The following is a 19,471-nucleotide window of genomic DNA, read 5'->3' as shown; positions in this document are numbered from 1 at the left end:
TGACTGAAAGGATGGATGGATGAATAGATGGATGACTGAAAGGATGGATGGATGGATGGATGACTGAAAGGATGGATGGATGGATGGATGGATAGATGGATGGATAGATGGATGACTGAAAGGATGGATGGATGACTAAATGGATGGATGGATAGATGGATGACTGAAAGGATAGATGGATGGATAGATGGATGACTGAAAGGATAGATGGATGGATGGATAGATGGATGACTGAAAGGATGGATGGGTGGGTGGATGGATGGATGGATGGATAGATGGATGACTGAAAGGATGGATGGATGGATGGATAGATGGATGACTGGATGGATGGATGACTGAATGGATGGATGGATAGATGGATGGATAGATGGATGACTGAAAGGATGGATGGATTACTGAAAGGATGGATGGATGACTGAAAGGATGGATGGATGGATGGATGGATAGATGGATGACTGGAAGGATGGATAGATGGATGGATGGATAGATGGATGACTGAAAGGATGGATGGATGACTGAAAGGATGGATGGATGACTGAAAGGATGGATGGATGGATGGATGGATGGATGACTGAAAGGATAGATAGATATGTAAATAGATAGATGGATGGATAGCTGAAAGGATAGATAGATAGATAGATAGATAGATAGATAGATAGATAGATAGATAGATAGATAGATAGATAGATAGATAGATAGATAGATAGAAGAATGGATGGATGGATGGATGGATGAATGGATGGATGGATGGATGGATGGATGGATGGATGGATGGACAGATGAATTCATTAATTAATTTATGGATGGATGAAATGGATGAATAAAATGACTGACATTGCTGCCTCAAAGAGTTGGGGCCATTTGTTTGACCCCACCAAGGCCCTATCTGTTCGGTGTTTGCATGTTCTCCCAATGCCTGTGTGTACAGAAACATACTGATTGTAGATAACTAAATATTATTTGTATAGCACTGAGTATTATGTTGGCACTATATAAATAAATAATAATAAATAAATGAAATAAGTATGAGACAGGTAACGGAGATTAGCATAGTTACAGCAATGTTTTGTGCAAAATTGAGTTAGTCAGCAGAACAGGATATTTCAAAGAGGCGCCAAGCTCTGCCGGTGCAATCTCCAGTCCTCCGTTCTACAGTACTTTAGCTTTGCTGTCCCCATGATTGCCATGTACTTATCATTTACATTAGCGTGTTGCTGGGTGTATGGTCTATGAATATTAATGGGGCAGTGTGTGATGTGGGCGGAGCACATCTGGGAACACTTACTGCACAATTCCCGCTCTATATATGACAGTGGCCATACTGGGGTGTTATTTGCTTCATTAATGCATGAGCCACACCCGTGTGTGAGTCCGTGCTTTCAGTATGCTTGGTATCCCCCATTTGCTCAGATATTTTATTCACTACATGCAGACAAATAGATAGATAGATAGATAGATAGATAGATAGATAGATAGATAGATATGAGATAGAGGGTGGGATGCAGCCAGTGACACTGAGAGAGGGGGGGAGAGGGTACAAATTACCTGGGCCCAGGTCTCATAGAGGAGCCCAGTGGGGGCCCAGGTCCACGCCTCCTTTGATTAGGCCATACCCCCTGAAAAGTTCCCGGGCCCGGCCAGGCTCTCTACTGCCCTGGCTGGGAGGCATGACATGCTCCTGTGAGTGGGTGCTTCTGATGTGCTAGACACGCCCCCAAAGAGCAGTGGCCACGCCCTCAGCATGCTGTGGTCACACCCCCTCCAGTGGGGGCAGGTGGGCCCAGGAAGTTATTGTACCAGGGCCCAGGATTTCTCTTGGCAGCCCTGGATGCAGCAAGCCTAAAAATGTGTCCAAACACCCCAAAAGTGCTGTTTCCAAAGGTTTGGGCGATTACTTCGAATTCCAGTGCTAGTATGCGGTGGGCAATGCCATGTTCAGATGGCGTTGCCCTATGGGCTTCTTATCGCACTTCCCCACTGAGCACCCCCCACCCCCACCCCGCGAGTCATTGGATGTGTGCGCAGATAGACCCTGGGTCAGAAACTCGGAAGTCCTATCGTCGCATAGTACAGCTCTTACAGCAAGAGCTGAGAGACAGATAGATAGATAGATAGATAGATAGATAGATAGATAGATAGATAGATAGATAGATAGATAGATAGATAGATAGATAGATAGATAGATAGATAGATAGATATATGATAGATAGATAGATAGATAGATAGATAGATAGATAGATAGATAGATAGATAGATAGATGACAGACAGACAGGTAGATAGATAGATAGATAGATAGATAGATAGATATGAGATGGACAGATATGAGATAGATAGATAGATAGATAGATAGATAGATAGATAGATAGATAGATAGATAGATAGATGACAGACAGACAGACAGATATGAGATAGATAGATGGATAGATAGATAGATAGATATGAGATAGATAGATAGATGGATAGATAGATATGAGATAGATAGATGGATAGATAGATATGAGATAGATAGATAGATAGATAGATAGATATGAGATAGATAGATGGATAGATAGATATGAGATAGATAGATAGATAGATAGATAGATAGATAGATAGATAGATAGATAGATAGATAGATAGATAGATATATGATAGATATGAGATAGATAGATGGATAGATAGATAGATATGAGATAGATAGATGGATAGATAGATAGATAGATAGATATGAGATAGATAGATGGATAGATAGATAGATAGATAGATATATGATAGATATGAGATAGATAGATGGATAGATAGATATGAGATAGATAGATGGATAAATAGATAGATAGATAGATAAATAGATAGATAGATAGATATGAGATAGATAGATAGATAGATAGATATGAGATAGATAATGTAGATAGAAAAATATGAGAAATAAATATGACATAAGGCGCGACAAACCTGATCGCTGTTGTACGAAATCGCGCAGCGGGCGATTATCGAATGACTGCGCATGCGTATGTACCGCAATGCGCAGGCGCGTCGCCAAACAGTGACAGGATGGTGCAAAAATTTCGACCACACAGGCGTTCGCAGGGTGATTGACAGGAAGTGGACGTTTGGGGGTGGTTTCTGGCCGTTTTCAGGGAGTGTAAGGAAAAACGCAGGCGTTCCCACTCGTGACGTCAGCTCTGGCCCCGATCAGCCTGATTCCGTCGCACTGAGGAGTAAGTCCTGGGCTACGCACAGACTGCACACACTGCACAGAATGGGGAAAACATTCGATGGTGAGTGTGATGCGAACGGTTTTGCAGCTGTCCGCTGTCTGAGGGATATTTGTAGCATGGTGTACACATGCGATGGCACACTTACACGGGGCAAATTTTCACTCCCCCTGGGCGGCGACTATCTGATCGCAGGACAGTGTAATTTGCAGCACAGCGATTAGGCCTGAATTAGGCCGATAGATAGATAGATAGATAGATAGATAGATAGATAGATAGATAGATAGATAGATAGATAGATAGATAGATAGATATATGATAGATATGAGATAGATAGATGGATAGATAGATAGATATGAGATAGATAGATAGATAGATAGATAGATAGATAGATACATAGATATGAGATTAATATGACATAGACAGATAAGAGATAGATAAATATGAGATACATAAATAAGAGATTGGTAGATAAATATGAATAAAAAGGCCCATACACACTAGGCGATTTTGTAAGCGATATCGCTAATTTTTACCCTCCTGAGAGATATCATTTACAATATCGCCCAGTGTGTATGCAGCTGATGACAGCCGATGCGCGCTCCTGGGTGTTGTTAACTACCCCCTCTGTCGTCTGTACATGTAGCTCAATCTGACGATATCGCTAGTGTGTACGGGTCGATAGATAGATAGATAGATAGATAGATAGATAGATAGATAGATAGATAGATAGATAGATAGATAGATATGAGATAAATATGACATAGACAGATATGAGATACATAAATAAGAGATCGGTAGATACATATGAATACAGTAGATAGGTAGATATATAGGTGTCTATTCATTAAGTAGTGAAAAGTGTGGAGAAGTGAACCAGTGGAGAAGTTGCCCATGGCAACCAATCAGCATTGAAGTAACATTTATAATTTGCATACAATACAATTGTACGGAGCAGTTGATTGGTTGTCATGGGCAACTTCTCCACAGGCTCACTTCTCCGCTCTTACCACTGCTTCATGAATAGACCCAATAGAGAGATACCATAGCTATGAGATAGATAGATAGATAGATAGATAGATAGATAGATAGATAGATAGATAGATAGATAGATAGATAGATAGATATGAGATAAATAAATATTACATATAAATATAATAGATAGATAGATAGATAGATAGATAGATAGATAGATAGATAGATAGATAGATAGATAGATAGATAGATATGAGATAAATAAATATTACATATAAATATAATAGATATATAGATAGATAGATAGATAGATAGATAGATAGATAGATAGATAGATAGATAGATAGATAGACAGATGATAGATAGATAGATAGATAGATAGATAGATAGATAGAGAGATAGACATGAGATAAATAAATATTACATAGAATAGATAGATAGATAGATAGATAGATAGATAGATATGAGATAAATATTACATAGAATAGATAGATAGATAGATAGATAGATAGATAGATAGATGCTGTTCATTTCCAAACTTCCTATAACCTCTCATTTCTGTATATATATTTGTAGTGATGGGTCATTACAACATTACAATCCAACTGTACATGTGGAAGAAGAGGATGGAAAGCTAATCTTACGAGGTAAATATTGGGATGGGACTGGAGGCCTGAACCAGTATTCCTGAGGATACAGCCGGGTCACTCATAGACGCACTCACACTATGGTCAGTGCTGACTATCACTACCTAGTCTAAGTATGGACAGACAGATCTATCACTTTCAAGAAATGGAAATACACACCATCCTTGCAAATGAATATACTGTACTGCATTCTCACGAAGGTCAGTTTGGCAAACAAGATGGCCGCCTCTACTGTAACGTAGTGGATCAGTGCATTATGGGATGGGGTTTGGGGTAGAGATGAAGATGAGGCAGGTAAGGAGTGTGCAGGAGATGAGCAGGGGTGAGAGGTTTGTCAGGAGACTGTGGTGTGAAGGTTCGGAGAGCTTCAGATGATTAACAATGGGTTCGGTATGATTTACCACCGCTCGGGATGCTGAATGTCATTATGCTGACATCGGCAATACGAGCGGTGGAATGCCGGCAGGGGGGCGAGCGCAGCTAAGCCCCTTGTGGGCTCGCTGTGCTCGCCACGCTGCGGGCTCGGCATCCGGTCTGAAGATCGACAGTGTCTAGGTCGACAATGTTTGGGTCAACCACTATTGGTCGACAGTCACTAGGTCGACATGTTTTCAAGGTCGACAGGGTTTCTAGGTCGACATGTTCTAGGTCGACAGGTCAAAAGGTCGACATGAGTTTTTCACATTTTTTCCCTTTTTTGAACTTTTTCATACTTTACGATCCACGTGGACTATGATTGGGAATAGTAACCTGTGCCGAGCGCAGCGGTAGTGGAGTAAGGCACCTTGCCCGAAGCATGGCGAGGGAAGCGAGCCATACGAGGGGACACGGTGCACTAATTGGGCTTCCCGGTCACTGTGCGGAGAAAACGACACCAAAAAAACATGAAAAACTCATGTCGACCTTTTGACCTGTCGACCTAGAACATGTCGACCTAGAAACCCTGTCGACCTTCAAACCCTGTCGACCTATAGTGGTCGACCTAGACACTATCGATTCTATGATCCACACCTGCGGGCTCGGTGGCAAGCTTCGCTCTTCACAGGTTCTATTCTCCCTCTATGGGTGTCGTGGACACCCATAGAGGGGGAATCATCTACTTCGTCGGTATACCAGCGGTGGTATGGTAGCCCCGTCGGGATCCCGGCGTCTGTATTGTGACTGCCGGGATCCTGACTGTCGGTATGCTAACCGCATACCTTAACAATGATATGAGAACTGGGACAGAAGGAATAGAGCTGCCGAGAGAGCAGATAATGTCATGTTTCATTTCATAGGATCAAGTCTAAAGTGTGTAAAACCTGTCTGACAGTTTGTTGACCTTCCAAACCAAGCTCCCAGGGTATATCCCAATCTGAGTCACATGACTTTCTGGGTGGATCAGTAAGCAAGTGTCCCCATTGCTATCTCCTGTGTCTCTCCTCTGTTTACTGTCATCTTAGACTCCAGCACCAACATAACGATGATGGCGTACAACGTGGGTGATAACTGCGTGGGTATAACAGTCTCCTCCCAATCTGTATCTAATTACACCAGATTGCTTGCGATTTCCTGTAAGTATACTCATACCGAGGCTTCTTTATATTTATTACCACTTATTTATATAGCACACACATATTCTGTAGTGCTTTACAGAGAATATTCACATGGACATGCAAACATACTAGGGTTAATATTTTACAGCAGCCAATTAATTTATCAGTATGTTTTTGGAGTGTGGAAGGAAACTGTAGCACCCGCAGGAAACCTACGCAAACATGTAGAGAACATACAAACTCCATACATATTGGACGGGCTATGACCAGGAATTGAACTCATGACCTGGGTGCTGTGAAAGGCAGTAAGGCTAACCACTATGCCACCATGCTACCCTTTATATGTAATCTCTTTACTTTCTCTACCCTACCTCTGTGTGTCATAGTGATGGCCTGTTTCTCCATAGCTGTATAATCATTTACCAGAGGATGCACTAATAGGACATCTAGTCCCTGAGATAGGAGCAGCTAGGACAGCGCGCCAGCCTGTAACCGGGTGTATGCCAGAAATGTAGAAACAGTTTTGTTGACCATAATAAAATCACACATGACTTTATTATACACTGGGAGCCAACAGTGACCCAGTACACCGATAGTGATCATGAGACTTGGCAGGGCCGAAACTAGGATTTCGGACACCCGGGGCAAAGCAGTAAATATATGTGTGTGTGCGTATGTGTATATATATATATATATATATATATATATATATATATATATATATATATATATATATATATATATATATATATATATATATATACACACACACATGTAGATGCTCTGAATTGCCAGTCTTGATAAAGGTCCTATAATAGGACCGAAACGTCGAATGTTAAAGGCAACGTTATTGAACCTGATTAACCTGAATAAACTGATTGACACATCAAGATCTTCAAAGTGATTGATTTCTGCGGGAGTGCACCCACCACACGGGTGGTAGATGCGGTATATTTGTGACCTGACAAGGTCATTGGGAGCACCCGCCTATTTATCTCTATGAACTGATGAGAGTGCAGGATATTCTGTGGATATATATATATATATATATATATATATATATATATATATATATATATATATATATATATATATATATATATATATATATATATATTGGAGGATACTGTTTCCAAAATTGTGAGTGCACATTTATTGGGTAAAAGGCAGAGCGGCATTCACTCCCCCTCCACCTCCTTCTATTCTATCAGTACAGTGTGCAGGCTTAGTCTAGTGTTGCCCCAGTGCTGCCCAAGCACTAACCTTCTTTTATTGTTGGGTGCGCTGGGGTTCCCTCCTGGTCGCCGAACTCCCGCCTCCGTCCTCTCTCCAAGCCTCTCAATGCCTGCGTGTGATGTCACACGCACAATGCTCCAGCCGCAACCCGGAAGCGCTGAGATCCTCTGCTGCCGGCACCCGACAGCAGGTCACAGGCTGTCAGCGGGAGCCAGCGGCAGCAACGGCAGCTATGTGCAGCAACAAAACCTGCCTCCCTAGCGCCCCCTAAATCCCAGCACCCAGGGCACGTGACCCCTACATATTGGGAAAGGCACTATGATGGTAAGTCCTGAATAAATTTATACAATTTGTCAGTTTTAGGGATGGGTTCGGGGAGCGGGGCCCCCTGTTAGGTACCCACCAGATTTTTCAAACAGTTGCCTATGGCAGATCACACGCCTAGTGGGCGCTTTCATTGGCAAAGCCCAGAAGGAACACACAGTAATCCAAGCGGCTGCTACTGGATGAGGCAGTAGAGAGGTTCTCACCACATACGGGGGCAATTTATCAAGCCAGAATCATGCAGATACCGCATTAATAGGAATTATTATTATAGTATCAGGCTACTTACCAAAGCTGAATGTGGTAGATGATAATAATTCCCTATGGGGACTGCAGGTAAAAGCAATTTATAACAAAAACTAAGTGTTTCTGAGCTTGTCCATGATAGCGGATGCCATCTTTATATGACATTAGCCGCCTATATGTAGTCTATACAATCACCGGGAAGCCTGGACTGTGCACAGCAGCAAAGCACATTATTTTACTGTTGCAATAAGAAAGCGGGGAAGGAACCGTCAGCCTATTATTGGGTGTGTAACAATAGCAGATGTTAATTAAGGGGACAAAAATTACGTAAATTAATAAATAGACCCTATATGATCAAAGTGACAGTCGCTGCATGTGCTTAAAAGGGGGACGTAAGCCCCAGGACTCCGTAGCTGTGTGCAGGTGAGTATAAATCTCATGTAGCATGCGGTGACATTCCCTCGGGTGACAGCCACACATCACAGGGCAGTGACATGCTGTCAAATGCGCATTATTTCTGGTACAGTCGTTTATTACCTGTGATTCTTTGGGAGACATGAAGATTTGTATATTCCCTATAATGTAACATATCTTCTAGGTGGGCCAGGAGCTGTCTCCGATGAGGATATCCAGGAATTTGTACAACATGCCAGATGTCAGAAATTCCCTTACACCATCCTCCGAAAGGATTCTGCAAAGCTAGGTACACTGTAGGTTACCCGAATAAGCCCTCGTACACATGGAGACATTTTGCGCATCTATGGTGGGTGTTGCTATGAGGCGGTGAATTAGCTGACATTAGGACCTGTCAGCATTCTGGTGTTGACATTCTGTATGTCAACTTTTCATACCACACCTGTCTATGCAAGGGTGAAGAAACCTATTTCATTATCGCCCTATGCTAGGTGATTACCCCACCTTACCTTTATACGGGGAATCTAGAATCGGTTTGTGTAGCCTTGCTCCAGCAGAGGGAGTGTGTGGTTACAGATGACATGCGGCCGGGCACTGGAGCCCTTCATCTAGGCTCCTGTAAAAAGTCAGTTGGAAAAGTAGGGGTATCCCAACGCCCTTCCCGAGCATCAGTGTAAGGGTATTTGGGATCTGGTTCTCCTTTTGTGTTATCCCAGCTGGAAGCCAAAACTGACTATAAGAAAATACAGCGGTGAAGAGAGTGGCTTAAATAATCACAACACTGGGAAGACTTTATTACCTGTGGCTCTTTTCATGTCTGACGCTCTACATTGGGCAGCAAGTGCTTACCTGCCCTTCCCTGGTGCAGTGTAACTGGCAGATGCAGTATATGCCCCAATAGCAGGATGAGCCCTAATCTCTGCCAGCCCAACCCTGGTGCTAAATCAGGGGTGGGGAACATCCGGCCCGCGGGCTGGATCAGGCCCGCACAACCTCTTCATCCAGCCCGGCGGCCAGTGTTGTAGTTGCTGCTATGTGAGGACAGGAGAGCACAGCGCAGGGCCTCTCCTGCCCCTCAATGTGCTCAGTGATGTCCGGACTCCGGTCTCTGTCGGCCGGGTGAATTTCAATGGTTTGTTAGCCAATCAGAGCTTGCGGACCGGCAGCCCCGGCTCCTGATTGGCTGCCGGTCCGCGAGCTCATATTGGCTAATGAACCTGCGCTTCTTTTGAGATACCCGCCGCCAGAGACCAGACTTCACTGAGCATTGAGGGGCAGGAGAGGCGCTGTGCTCTCCTCCCCTCACATAGCAGCAACAACAGCGGTGAACAGTGAGCAGCGTGGGTGGGGGGGTACTGTGGGGCAATGTGTACCTGGCACTGTGGGGTAATATGTATCTGGCACTGTGGAGCAATGTGTATCTGGCACTGTGGGGCAATGTGTATCTGGCACTGTGGGGCAATGCATATCTGGCACTGTGGGGCAATGTGTATCTGGCACTGTGGGGTAATATGTATCTGGCACTGTGGGGCAATGTGTATCTGGCACTGTGGGGCAACGTATATCTGGCACTGTGGGGCAATGCATATCTGGCACTGTGGGGCAATGCATATCTGGCACTGTGGGGCAATGCATATCTGGCACTGTGGGGCAATGCATATCTGGCACTGTGGGGTAATATGCTTTTCTATCTGTCTCTGCAGCTTTCTCCTGTGGGGACATCGCTTTTACTGTTGAACATGTGACTGCAGAAAAGGTAAGGAAGAGGCCACAATGCACATTGGGGCAGATGTATTAAGGCTGGAGAAGTGATAAACCAGTTATAAGTGGGAGGTGATAACGCACCAGCCAATCATTCCAGGTTTTAAAAAAGACAGATAGGAGCTGATTGGCTGGTGCATTATCACCTTCTACTTATCACTGCTTTATCACTTCTCCAGGCTTAATACATCTGCCCCTATGAGCTTGGTATACTTTGCTCAGATACAATTGGCTGATATTATGAAAGGGACAACAACTACAACACGCTGCCTCTATAGAGTTCGCAGTCACTGGCATCTGCACACTGAGCCGGTGACTGTGGCTTCTGTGCAATAGAGGCGCTGTACCGTGACCCCTTCCTGATGAGCGATGTCACTACAGTAGGGCAGTAGGCAAACCTTTTCGTTTAGATATTGTGGGACTACAACTATCAGCATGGCAAGACTTGCAGTTCCTCTTCAGGGTTATTATGGAGCTTAGGGCTCAGCTGGCAAAACCCTTATACTTGATTTTCTATAGTTCAATTAGATCAGGTATGGTACCGAGGTATTGGCGTATAGCTGAGGTAGTACCATTATTTAAAAAGGGATCTAAAAATCATCCGGGTAACTACAGACCGGTTAGTATAACCTCTATAGTGGGTAAAATATTGGAAGGAATTTTGAGGGATAGCATAGAGGATTATCTGCGGATTTCTAAGTGTATTAGCAACAGTCAGCATGGGTTTGTAAAGGACAGATCATGTCAAACTAACTTAATTAGCTTCTACGAGGAAGTGAGCGATAATCTCGACCAGGGTAAAGCAGTGGATGTGGTCTTTTTAGATTTTGCAAAAGCCTTCGATACAGTGCCTCACAGGAGACTGATCATCAAATTAAAGGAGCTTGGCCTAGGAAATACTATTTGTACATGGATAGGAAATTGGCTGGATAACAGGTACAACGAGTAGTGGTTAATGGGATGTTCTCCAGTTGGGCACCAGTAGTCAGCGGAATACCGCAAGGGTCCGTACTTGGCCCGCTACTGTTCAATATATTTATTAATGATCTAGAGATAGGCATGGAAAGCACAGTGAATTACAGCGATAATACAACTGATGCTAATGATATATAAATTTATTCATTAAAACAGACTGATAATCAAATATATATAAAATTGTAAAAATTGCTCATAGACCAATTTATGGACATATAATAGACTCCTCAGCAATGACCTAATCTAGGCAAAAGTCCATATGATATTGTTTGGACAACAGGTCTAATTTTTCACAAGGACCAGTTTGATTAGTTACCCATCAGGTGTTCCAATGCATGGATCCGGATCAAGGTCTTTATCTGTAGAGTGGATTCTGGTTCACAGTTCGTTATTATTTGACACTTTAATGTCCAGCACACTGTGTTCCGTTTAAAAGTGAATCCTGGAAAATTTTCCTTACTTAGACCAAGTTGGATTCGGGATCCTGGTTCACAAATAGCATGAAGATGGGTGGTCCTGGGTGGAGAGCCTGATGGAGCTGTCTTGAGTCACGTCCAATGGTCAGGAGCAGTGTTCCCTTACGCGTTTCGCCGCTCCAGGCAGCTTTCTCAAAGGGATTACCCTTTGAGAAAGCTGCCTGGAGCGGCGAAACGCGTAAGGGAACACTGCTCCTGACCATTGGACGTGACTCAAGACGGCTCCATCAGGCTCTCCACCCAGGACCACCCATCTTCATGCTATTTGTGAACCAGGATCCCGAATCCAACTTGGTCTAAGTAAGGAAAATTTTCCAGGATTCACTTTTAAACGGAACACAGTGTGCTGGACATTAAAGTGTCAAATAATAACGAACTGTGAACCAGAATCCACTCTACAGATAAAGACCTTGATCCGGATCCATGCATTGGAACACCTGATGGGTAACTAATCAAACTGGTCCTTGTGAAAAATTAGACCTGTTGTCCAAACAATATCATATGGACTTTTGCCTAGATAAGGTCATTGCTGAGGAGTCTATTATATGTCCATAAATTGGTCTATGAGCAATTTTTACAATTTTATATATATTTGATTATCAGTCTGTTTTAATGAATAAATTTATATATCATTAGCATCAGTTGTATTAGCGCTGTAATTCACTTTTATTTGTTTCTTTTGTTCTGGAGATTGACTTTCTCCATTTATAGCGGCTAGGAAAAACCACTCATTTTGGCGCCTCACATTATATACTTGATATATAATTTTTAGCATGGAAAGCACAGTGTCAATCTTTGCAGATGATACTAAACTGTGTAAGGTAATTCATTCAGAAATCGATGTGGAGTCTTTACAGAATTACTTATTTAAACTTGAAACTTGGGCGTCTAAATGGGGAATGAGATTCAATATTGAAAAATGCAAAGTTATGCACTTTGGGATTAGAAACAAACTTGCATCCTACACTCTAAATGGAGAAAAGATAGGGGTAACTGTGGTGGGAACAGATTTGGGGGTGTTCATAGATAATAGGCCTAATAACAGTACGCAATGTCAAAATGCAGCAAAGAAGGCAAGTAAAGTCCTTGAGTGCATAAAACGGGGTATTGAGTCAAGGGACGCAGATGTAATCCTGCCTCTGTATAAATCATTGGTACGTCCACATCTGGAATATTGTGTTCAATTTTGGGCACCATATTATAAAAAAGATATCGGGGAGCTCGAAAGAGTTCAAAGGCGCGTTACTAAACTGATTAAAGGGTTAGAGACACTGGAATATGAGGAAAGGCTTACTGGGTTAAATTTGTATTCCCTTGAAAAGAGGAGACTAAGAGGAGACATTATTAATATCTTCAAATATGTAAAGGGTCATTACAAGGAGTTAGCAGGGGATCTGTTTATTAATAGAACTCTGTATAGGACACGTGGACACTCACTGAGGCTAGAGGAGAGAAAATTCCGTACGCAACGTAGGAAAGGGATCTTCACCATAAGGGCAATAAGGATTTGGAACTCCCTGCCGGAGAAGGTGATAATGGCGGACTCTTTAAATTAGAGATGAGCGGGTTCGGATGTAACACCAGAATTAATGCCAGTTCGGTTTTATCCGGATTTTTCTTATTGGCTATCCAAAACATGTGACATCCGTGAGCCAATAAGATGCCGTTTTGAGAACCGAGTAAATCCGAGTAAATCTGAACCCACTCATCTCTACTTTAAATGCATTTAAAAACAGATTGGACAGTTTTCTAGCTGAAAAAGGCATCCAAGGCTATAGCATTTAATATATTGACATTATGTATTTGGGAGTGATACGAAATATAGCTGTCAATAGGTACGAATCCATTATTTTGGTTGGTGCATTATAATGTGCACTGCTTAATACGTTCACAGGTTGAACCCAATGGGCATTTTGCCTTTTTTCAAACTCACTAACTATGTACCTATGTAACTATGTAGCTAATAAAGCATACATGTCCTAACTTGGATGTAGACAATACTCATGTGATACTGTTAAGATGCCCTGGGCTGTGAAACTAAAAGTCCCAGAATGCTCAACATATTAGGACATGTAATTGCACAGCATGGGGTCAGCCAAAGGTTGCCCATTTCTTGTTGGCAAAGTATTGCGGTGCTTGATGTAGTGACATTAGTCCACACACTTAATGGGTGGGATTCAAATGTCTTATTGCCCCCGATCTCCTGTCTAAAGTGACAGCGGGGCGATATTCTGCTGACCCCCGTTATCGCGCTGATCATGCCCATAAGAGACGGGTTTAGCCACGTAAAGCAGCTAAACCCGACTAAAGTCATGGATGCGATCGCGAAAAGTCTTGTCACTTTTCGTGCATTTCAGCTCAGGGGGTGGCGAGCTGAAATGCTGATATCGCGCCCATCGGCAACAACATTTGAATACTGCCAGCGGGCGCGATGGGGGCGGGAGGGGAGCTGCAAGATTAGAATCCCGCCCAATGAGTTAATAGTGTTAGGGTTCAAGGACCACCTCTTGCTATTAACATCAACTACCTTCAAACATCAGTCAGTGGTTCTGTACTTAGCAGCAGGTTGGAGATCAGAAATAATGAGACAACACACAGGAGATATGTATAAGCTCAGCAGGTCATTTCTGATCTGCCTCGTTGGTCTAGGAGTGTTTATACAAAAATGAACAAAGGAATAAAGGCATGGCAGTGTATTAGCCAAAGTACACCGTGTGCAGAGATAAACAATTCTTTAATTAAACCAATTATAGCATTCCTGAACATATATTTATCACTTCTTGCTCATTAATTTAATAAGAAGGCCTCCTTCTTATCGCCATCTGGACATTAATCTTGAAGGCCTTCTTTCCACCGTCACCTGGACATTCCAAAACATACTCCTTTATTGTTCTCATCACGCAATTAAAGTTTTATCTTAGCCTGGGAGTTAAACCAAATGTCCTTGGAACTGTAGCTGGAGAAATCATATTTCTCTTAACAAAACAGTTTCTCACAGAATATCTTTGTAATTCATTTAAGGACATTACATATATTAGCTGGCTATGTTCATCGCTTATAGCAATGAACATTCTAATCAATACGAAATTGTAGAGTCACATAACTGCTTATTGGGTTGAAACTTATTATATCGCATTATACGTGCTTTTAGCTTTTAAATACAAAGCTTACAATTATTATAAAGACGATTTTATATTTCTAATTGTTCTAATTTCTTCAAAACTCTTGAAGGTCCTTTTTCTGGGCATCTTGTCAATATCTGGGAAACTTGCCAAAAATACTAATTAGCAACTCATTTAATCTGCAGGTGTGAATTCCTTAGAATTATTAGCCTAGCAAGCTACGATATACAATGATAACATGTAGGGAGGTTGTCTGCCCTGTAAGGTTATCATACAATAAACATATTGCTGGCTTCAAATATATTTCTAACTGTTAATTGAAATCATAGTGTTTATGAATCAGAAAGAAAGAATCTATACAAAATGGAGTCTTTATGGTTAACTTGTTTTAGCCCCATCAATAGCAAGCAGGTTTATTTGAGATACACACAGGTGACTTGGTTATACTGTAATGGTAGGTAACTGGTCCCCTTATAACAGATATTGTAACACAGGTATTAGTGGTATTTATCAGTATGCTGATGTAGCTGTGGTATGACAGCAGGGGATGGCTCCGGTGGTAAGGAACGGAAGACTGCATGGCCGTGCAGTCAGACTCCCGCTGTGAAGGGTAATGCACCGCCTGGTTCTATTGCTTGCTCCGGTGGTGCGGTACATGTGGCACACATGGAACACTCTCACACTAAGCTCCTCTCTCTGAGCTCTGCTCACAGATTGAACTGAACTAAGATGGAGCAGCTCACTGTCATAGTTCTGCCTCCCTGAGACATTTGGCACTAGGGGACAAACACTAGAGGATGCACCCTTGTAATCCCATCTATAAGGAGACAGGTACGGAGCGAACCATATACTAACAATACCCCATGCTCAAGACTGTCTCTGGTCACATACTGTATCATACTGTACAAAAAGATCATGACATTTTATCAAATATTTTCAATAAAGTCATACCTGTAACCGAAAACATAGTTGTGAAGCAAAAACAGAAAGAATAAATCAACATGAAACATATTCCAGTCCACATTCCTTCAAGAATGCATGTAACAGGTGTGATGACAGTCCTTTTGTCAATGTGTCAGCAAGATTTTCTTTGCTTGCAACATATTCCACACTGATGGACTTGTTTTCCACTAGTTCACAAATTAAGTGATGTCTTATAGCAATGTGCATAGACCATCCATGATGCTTTGTGCTACAAGAAAGATCTATTGCTTCCTTGTTATCACACCATATGTTGATGATCTCACTGTGATAAAGAAGACCTAACTCACATAAAGTCTCTTTTATCCATAATGCTTCCTTTGAGGTTTCTGTGAGCGCCATATACTCCGCCTCTGTTGTAGAAAGAGCAACTGTGGGTTGTTTCCTACTTGCCCAGCTGACAGCTGCGCCTGCTAGTGCAAACAAGTATCCAGTATAGGAACATCTGTCGTCCTCATCTGACCCCCCAGTCGGCATCACAGAATACTTTCAAGCTGGTGTCTTTTGATTTTGTAAATCTCAGCTTTAGTGAACTTGTACCTTTCAGGTTCCTTAGAATTCTCTTTAGTGCAATCCAGTGTTGTCTCCGAGGATTGATTGCAAACTGGCTTGCCCGACTCATTGCATGTGTCCCAATACTTGCGTACATCAAACTACCAACAGCATTTTGATAAGGGATTTCTTGCATTTCCTCTATCTCCCCTGGCTGCTTGGTGACATGGCCTTGACCATCTTTACACTTTTGTCAATGGGAGTGCCTACTGGTTTTGCATCTGTCATTCCATATTTGGAAATGATTGCCTCAATGTATGTAATGTGTTTGTTGGTCAATTGTGACAGTCCCTTCTTTTAGGTTTTGTACAATTTTCATGCCTAATAGGTGATTTGCAGGGCCTAGATCTTTCAACTTGAATCTTTGTTTTAGCTGGTATAACAGTAGATCATGTAGTGTAGCAATAGCAATCACTAACCTTAAGGTGCTGTACCTTGTGACAGGTGAATAGATCTCTCCGTAATCGATTCCGGTCTTCTGGATATATCCCTTGGCAACAAGTCGGGCTTTGTAACGAGCTACTGTCCTGTCTGCATTCAACTTCTTGCAGAAGACCCACTTTTTCTTCTTTTACTTGCCCTATCAACTATAGTCCATGTACTGTTATCATCCAGTGCTGACAGCTCTGTATCAATTGCTGATTTCCACTCTGTCCAATCACTGCTTGATTTTGCTTCTTGTGTGTTTTGAGGTTCACAGTAAGCTATGTTTGCATACTCCTCACTGTATTTCTTGGCTGGAACACCTTTGTTGCTCCTCATGGAACTTCTGTTCCCTGATTGGTTGTCTACTTTGACACTCTCAGATTCAGACACACTTTCTGCTACCTGTACATCTAATAATACATTCTCTTCTTGCTCCACTGCCCCAGTTAGTGGTGCTGTCTCATGGAATACCACATCTTTGGATTTAAGAAGACGTTTACTTGTAACATCCAAAAGTCTGTATCCTTTGCTTTCTTCACAGTATCCGAGCATTATACATTCTATGGATTTTGGATCTAACTTTCTCCTTTTCTCCTTTGGTATATGTGTAAAAGCTTTGCTCCCGAAGACATAAAGATGACTGACACTTGGCTTTTCTCTGGACCACGCCTCCAGTGGCGTTTTGCCTTTGACGGCCACTATAGGTGCACGATTCTTTAGGTATAATGTAGTAGCTACTGCTTCTGCCCAAAATTTATTTTCCAGGCCAGCATCACATAACATAGTCTGTGCTCTTTCAACAATTGTGTGGTTTGCCCGCTCACTCACGCCATTCTGTTCCGGTGTGTAGGCAATTGTTAGCTGATTCTTTATGCCATATTTTCTAAGGAATGCAGCTAAGCCTTTGTTATCATACTCTCCACCGTTGTCTGATCTCAGGATCTTTAGTTTCAGACCCGTCTGATTCTCCAGGTTTTTGTATTCCACAATTTTGTTAACAACTTCACTCTTTTCTTTAATGAAGTACACATGTGTCATTCTTGTGGTGACATCAATGAGAGTCACAAAATACCTGTAGCCACTGATTGATTGTACCTCCATTGGACCGCATATGTCGGTGTGAACTAGAGCTAGTGGTGTCTCTGCTCTACTAACTGACTTTGGAAATGGGTTTCGAGTTTGCTTGCCTTTTCTGCAACTCTCATACATGGGTCTTTCAGCATTGCTCACAGTGATCCCTGTTACCATTCCATCTAGCAGTTTCTGGATGTTGTCATATCCTAGATGACCCAAGCATCTGTGCCACAGCTCCATTGACTGGTTTGCATCAGTAGCCATCATTGCAATACACTCCTCAGTGTCCAGGACATATAGTTGGTTGCACCGGGTTGCTGAAGCAATAACAGTCCCTCTTTTATTTTGCACCATACACTTGCTCTTTTCAAACTGGACTCTGTAGCCTTTGTTCTCTAGGATGCTGATAGCAATGAGATTACTTCCCAAATCTGGCACGTACAATACATCTTGGATATCTGTAACAACTGTCTCACTTCCAATTCTTAAATGTACTGTGATTGTCCCATCTTGTGGTGCAGTAAGGGCCTTTTTTCCAATCCCTGTAACTGTAGTGGGTACACACGGTGTTAAAGAATTGAACCAATGCTGATTGCAACTGAAATGTGTAGTGGCCCCCGAGTCAATGTACCAGCAATCCTTCCTGTGACTATCTGCTACATTCAGTGCTGACTCATTTGGCTTGTCACGTTGCTTCTGCACACCACTGGAATTTTTCATCCTACAATCTGAAGCTTTATGTCCTATCTTGTGACATACAAAACACTTGAACTTGTGCTTTTTAGACTTTTTGTCCTTTGTGATCAAGGCAGAACCCTCAGCTATGGTCTCTACTGGAACTTTATCTGTGTGTTTTTTTATTCTGTGCTATTACTCAAAACACTCAGGGGTTAATCTTCAAGCACGCGGGGCTGGGCCAATAGCCTGTTGGCAGAGTATTGCGGTGCTTGATGTAGTGACATTAGTACACACACTTAATGCGTTAATAGCAAGCAGGTTTATTTGAGATACACACAGGTGACTTGGTTATACTGTAATGGTAGGTAATTGGTCCCCTTATAACAGGTAGTGTAACACAGGTATTAGTGGTATTTATCAGTATGCTGATGTGGCTGTGGTATGACAGCAGGGGATGGCTCCGGTGGTAAGGAATGGAAGACGGCACGGCCATGCAGTCTGACTCCCGCTGTGAAGGGTAATGCACCGCCCGGTTCTATTGCTAGCTCCGGTGGTGCGGTACATGCGGCACACGTGGAGCACTCTCACACTTTGCTCCTCTCTCTGAGCTCTGCTCACAGACTGAACTGAACTAAGATGGAGGAGCTCACTGTTATAGCTCCGCCTCCCTGAGACATTTGGCACTAGGGGACAAACACTAGAGGATGCGCCCATGTAATCCCATGCATAAGGAGACAGGTGCGGAGCGCACCATATACTAACATTTTTGATGTGTATACCTGATGTACCAGGATAGATAGATACTCAAATGATTGGAACCAGTTTTAAACTCAATCAGCGCTGCTGAGTTCCAC

At 42.5% G+C, this 19,471-nt stretch overlaps 1 protein-coding gene across 2 annotated transcripts in view; it reads left to right on the top strand.

Annotated features, from left to right (window-relative positions):
• Nucleotides 1-19,471, top strand: part of LOC134949615 (uncharacterized) — a 104,556-nt gene that overhangs the window by 28,516 nt on the left and 56,569 nt on the right. For both annotated transcript variants that reach the window (XM_063938312.1, XM_063938313.1), the window contains 4 exons: nt 4,747-4,817; nt 6,260-6,370; nt 8,757-8,861; nt 10,276-10,328. In XM_063938312.1, coding sequence (XP_063794382.1) covers nt 4,747-4,817; nt 6,260-6,370; nt 8,757-8,861; nt 10,276-10,328 — 340 coding nt within the window. The remainder of the gene's footprint in view (nt 1-4,746; nt 4,818-6,259; nt 6,371-8,756; nt 8,862-10,275; nt 10,329-19,471) is intronic.

This window comes from Pseudophryne corroboree, chromosome 8, assembly GCF_028390025.1.
Source record: "Pseudophryne corroboree isolate aPseCor3 chromosome 8, aPseCor3.hap2, whole genome shotgun sequence".
Taxonomy (NCBI): Eukaryota; Metazoa; Chordata; class Amphibia; order Anura; family Myobatrachidae; genus Pseudophryne; species Pseudophryne corroboree.
Note: the sequence above shows the minus strand (reverse complement) of the source record. Positions and strands in the feature narration are given on the sequence as shown.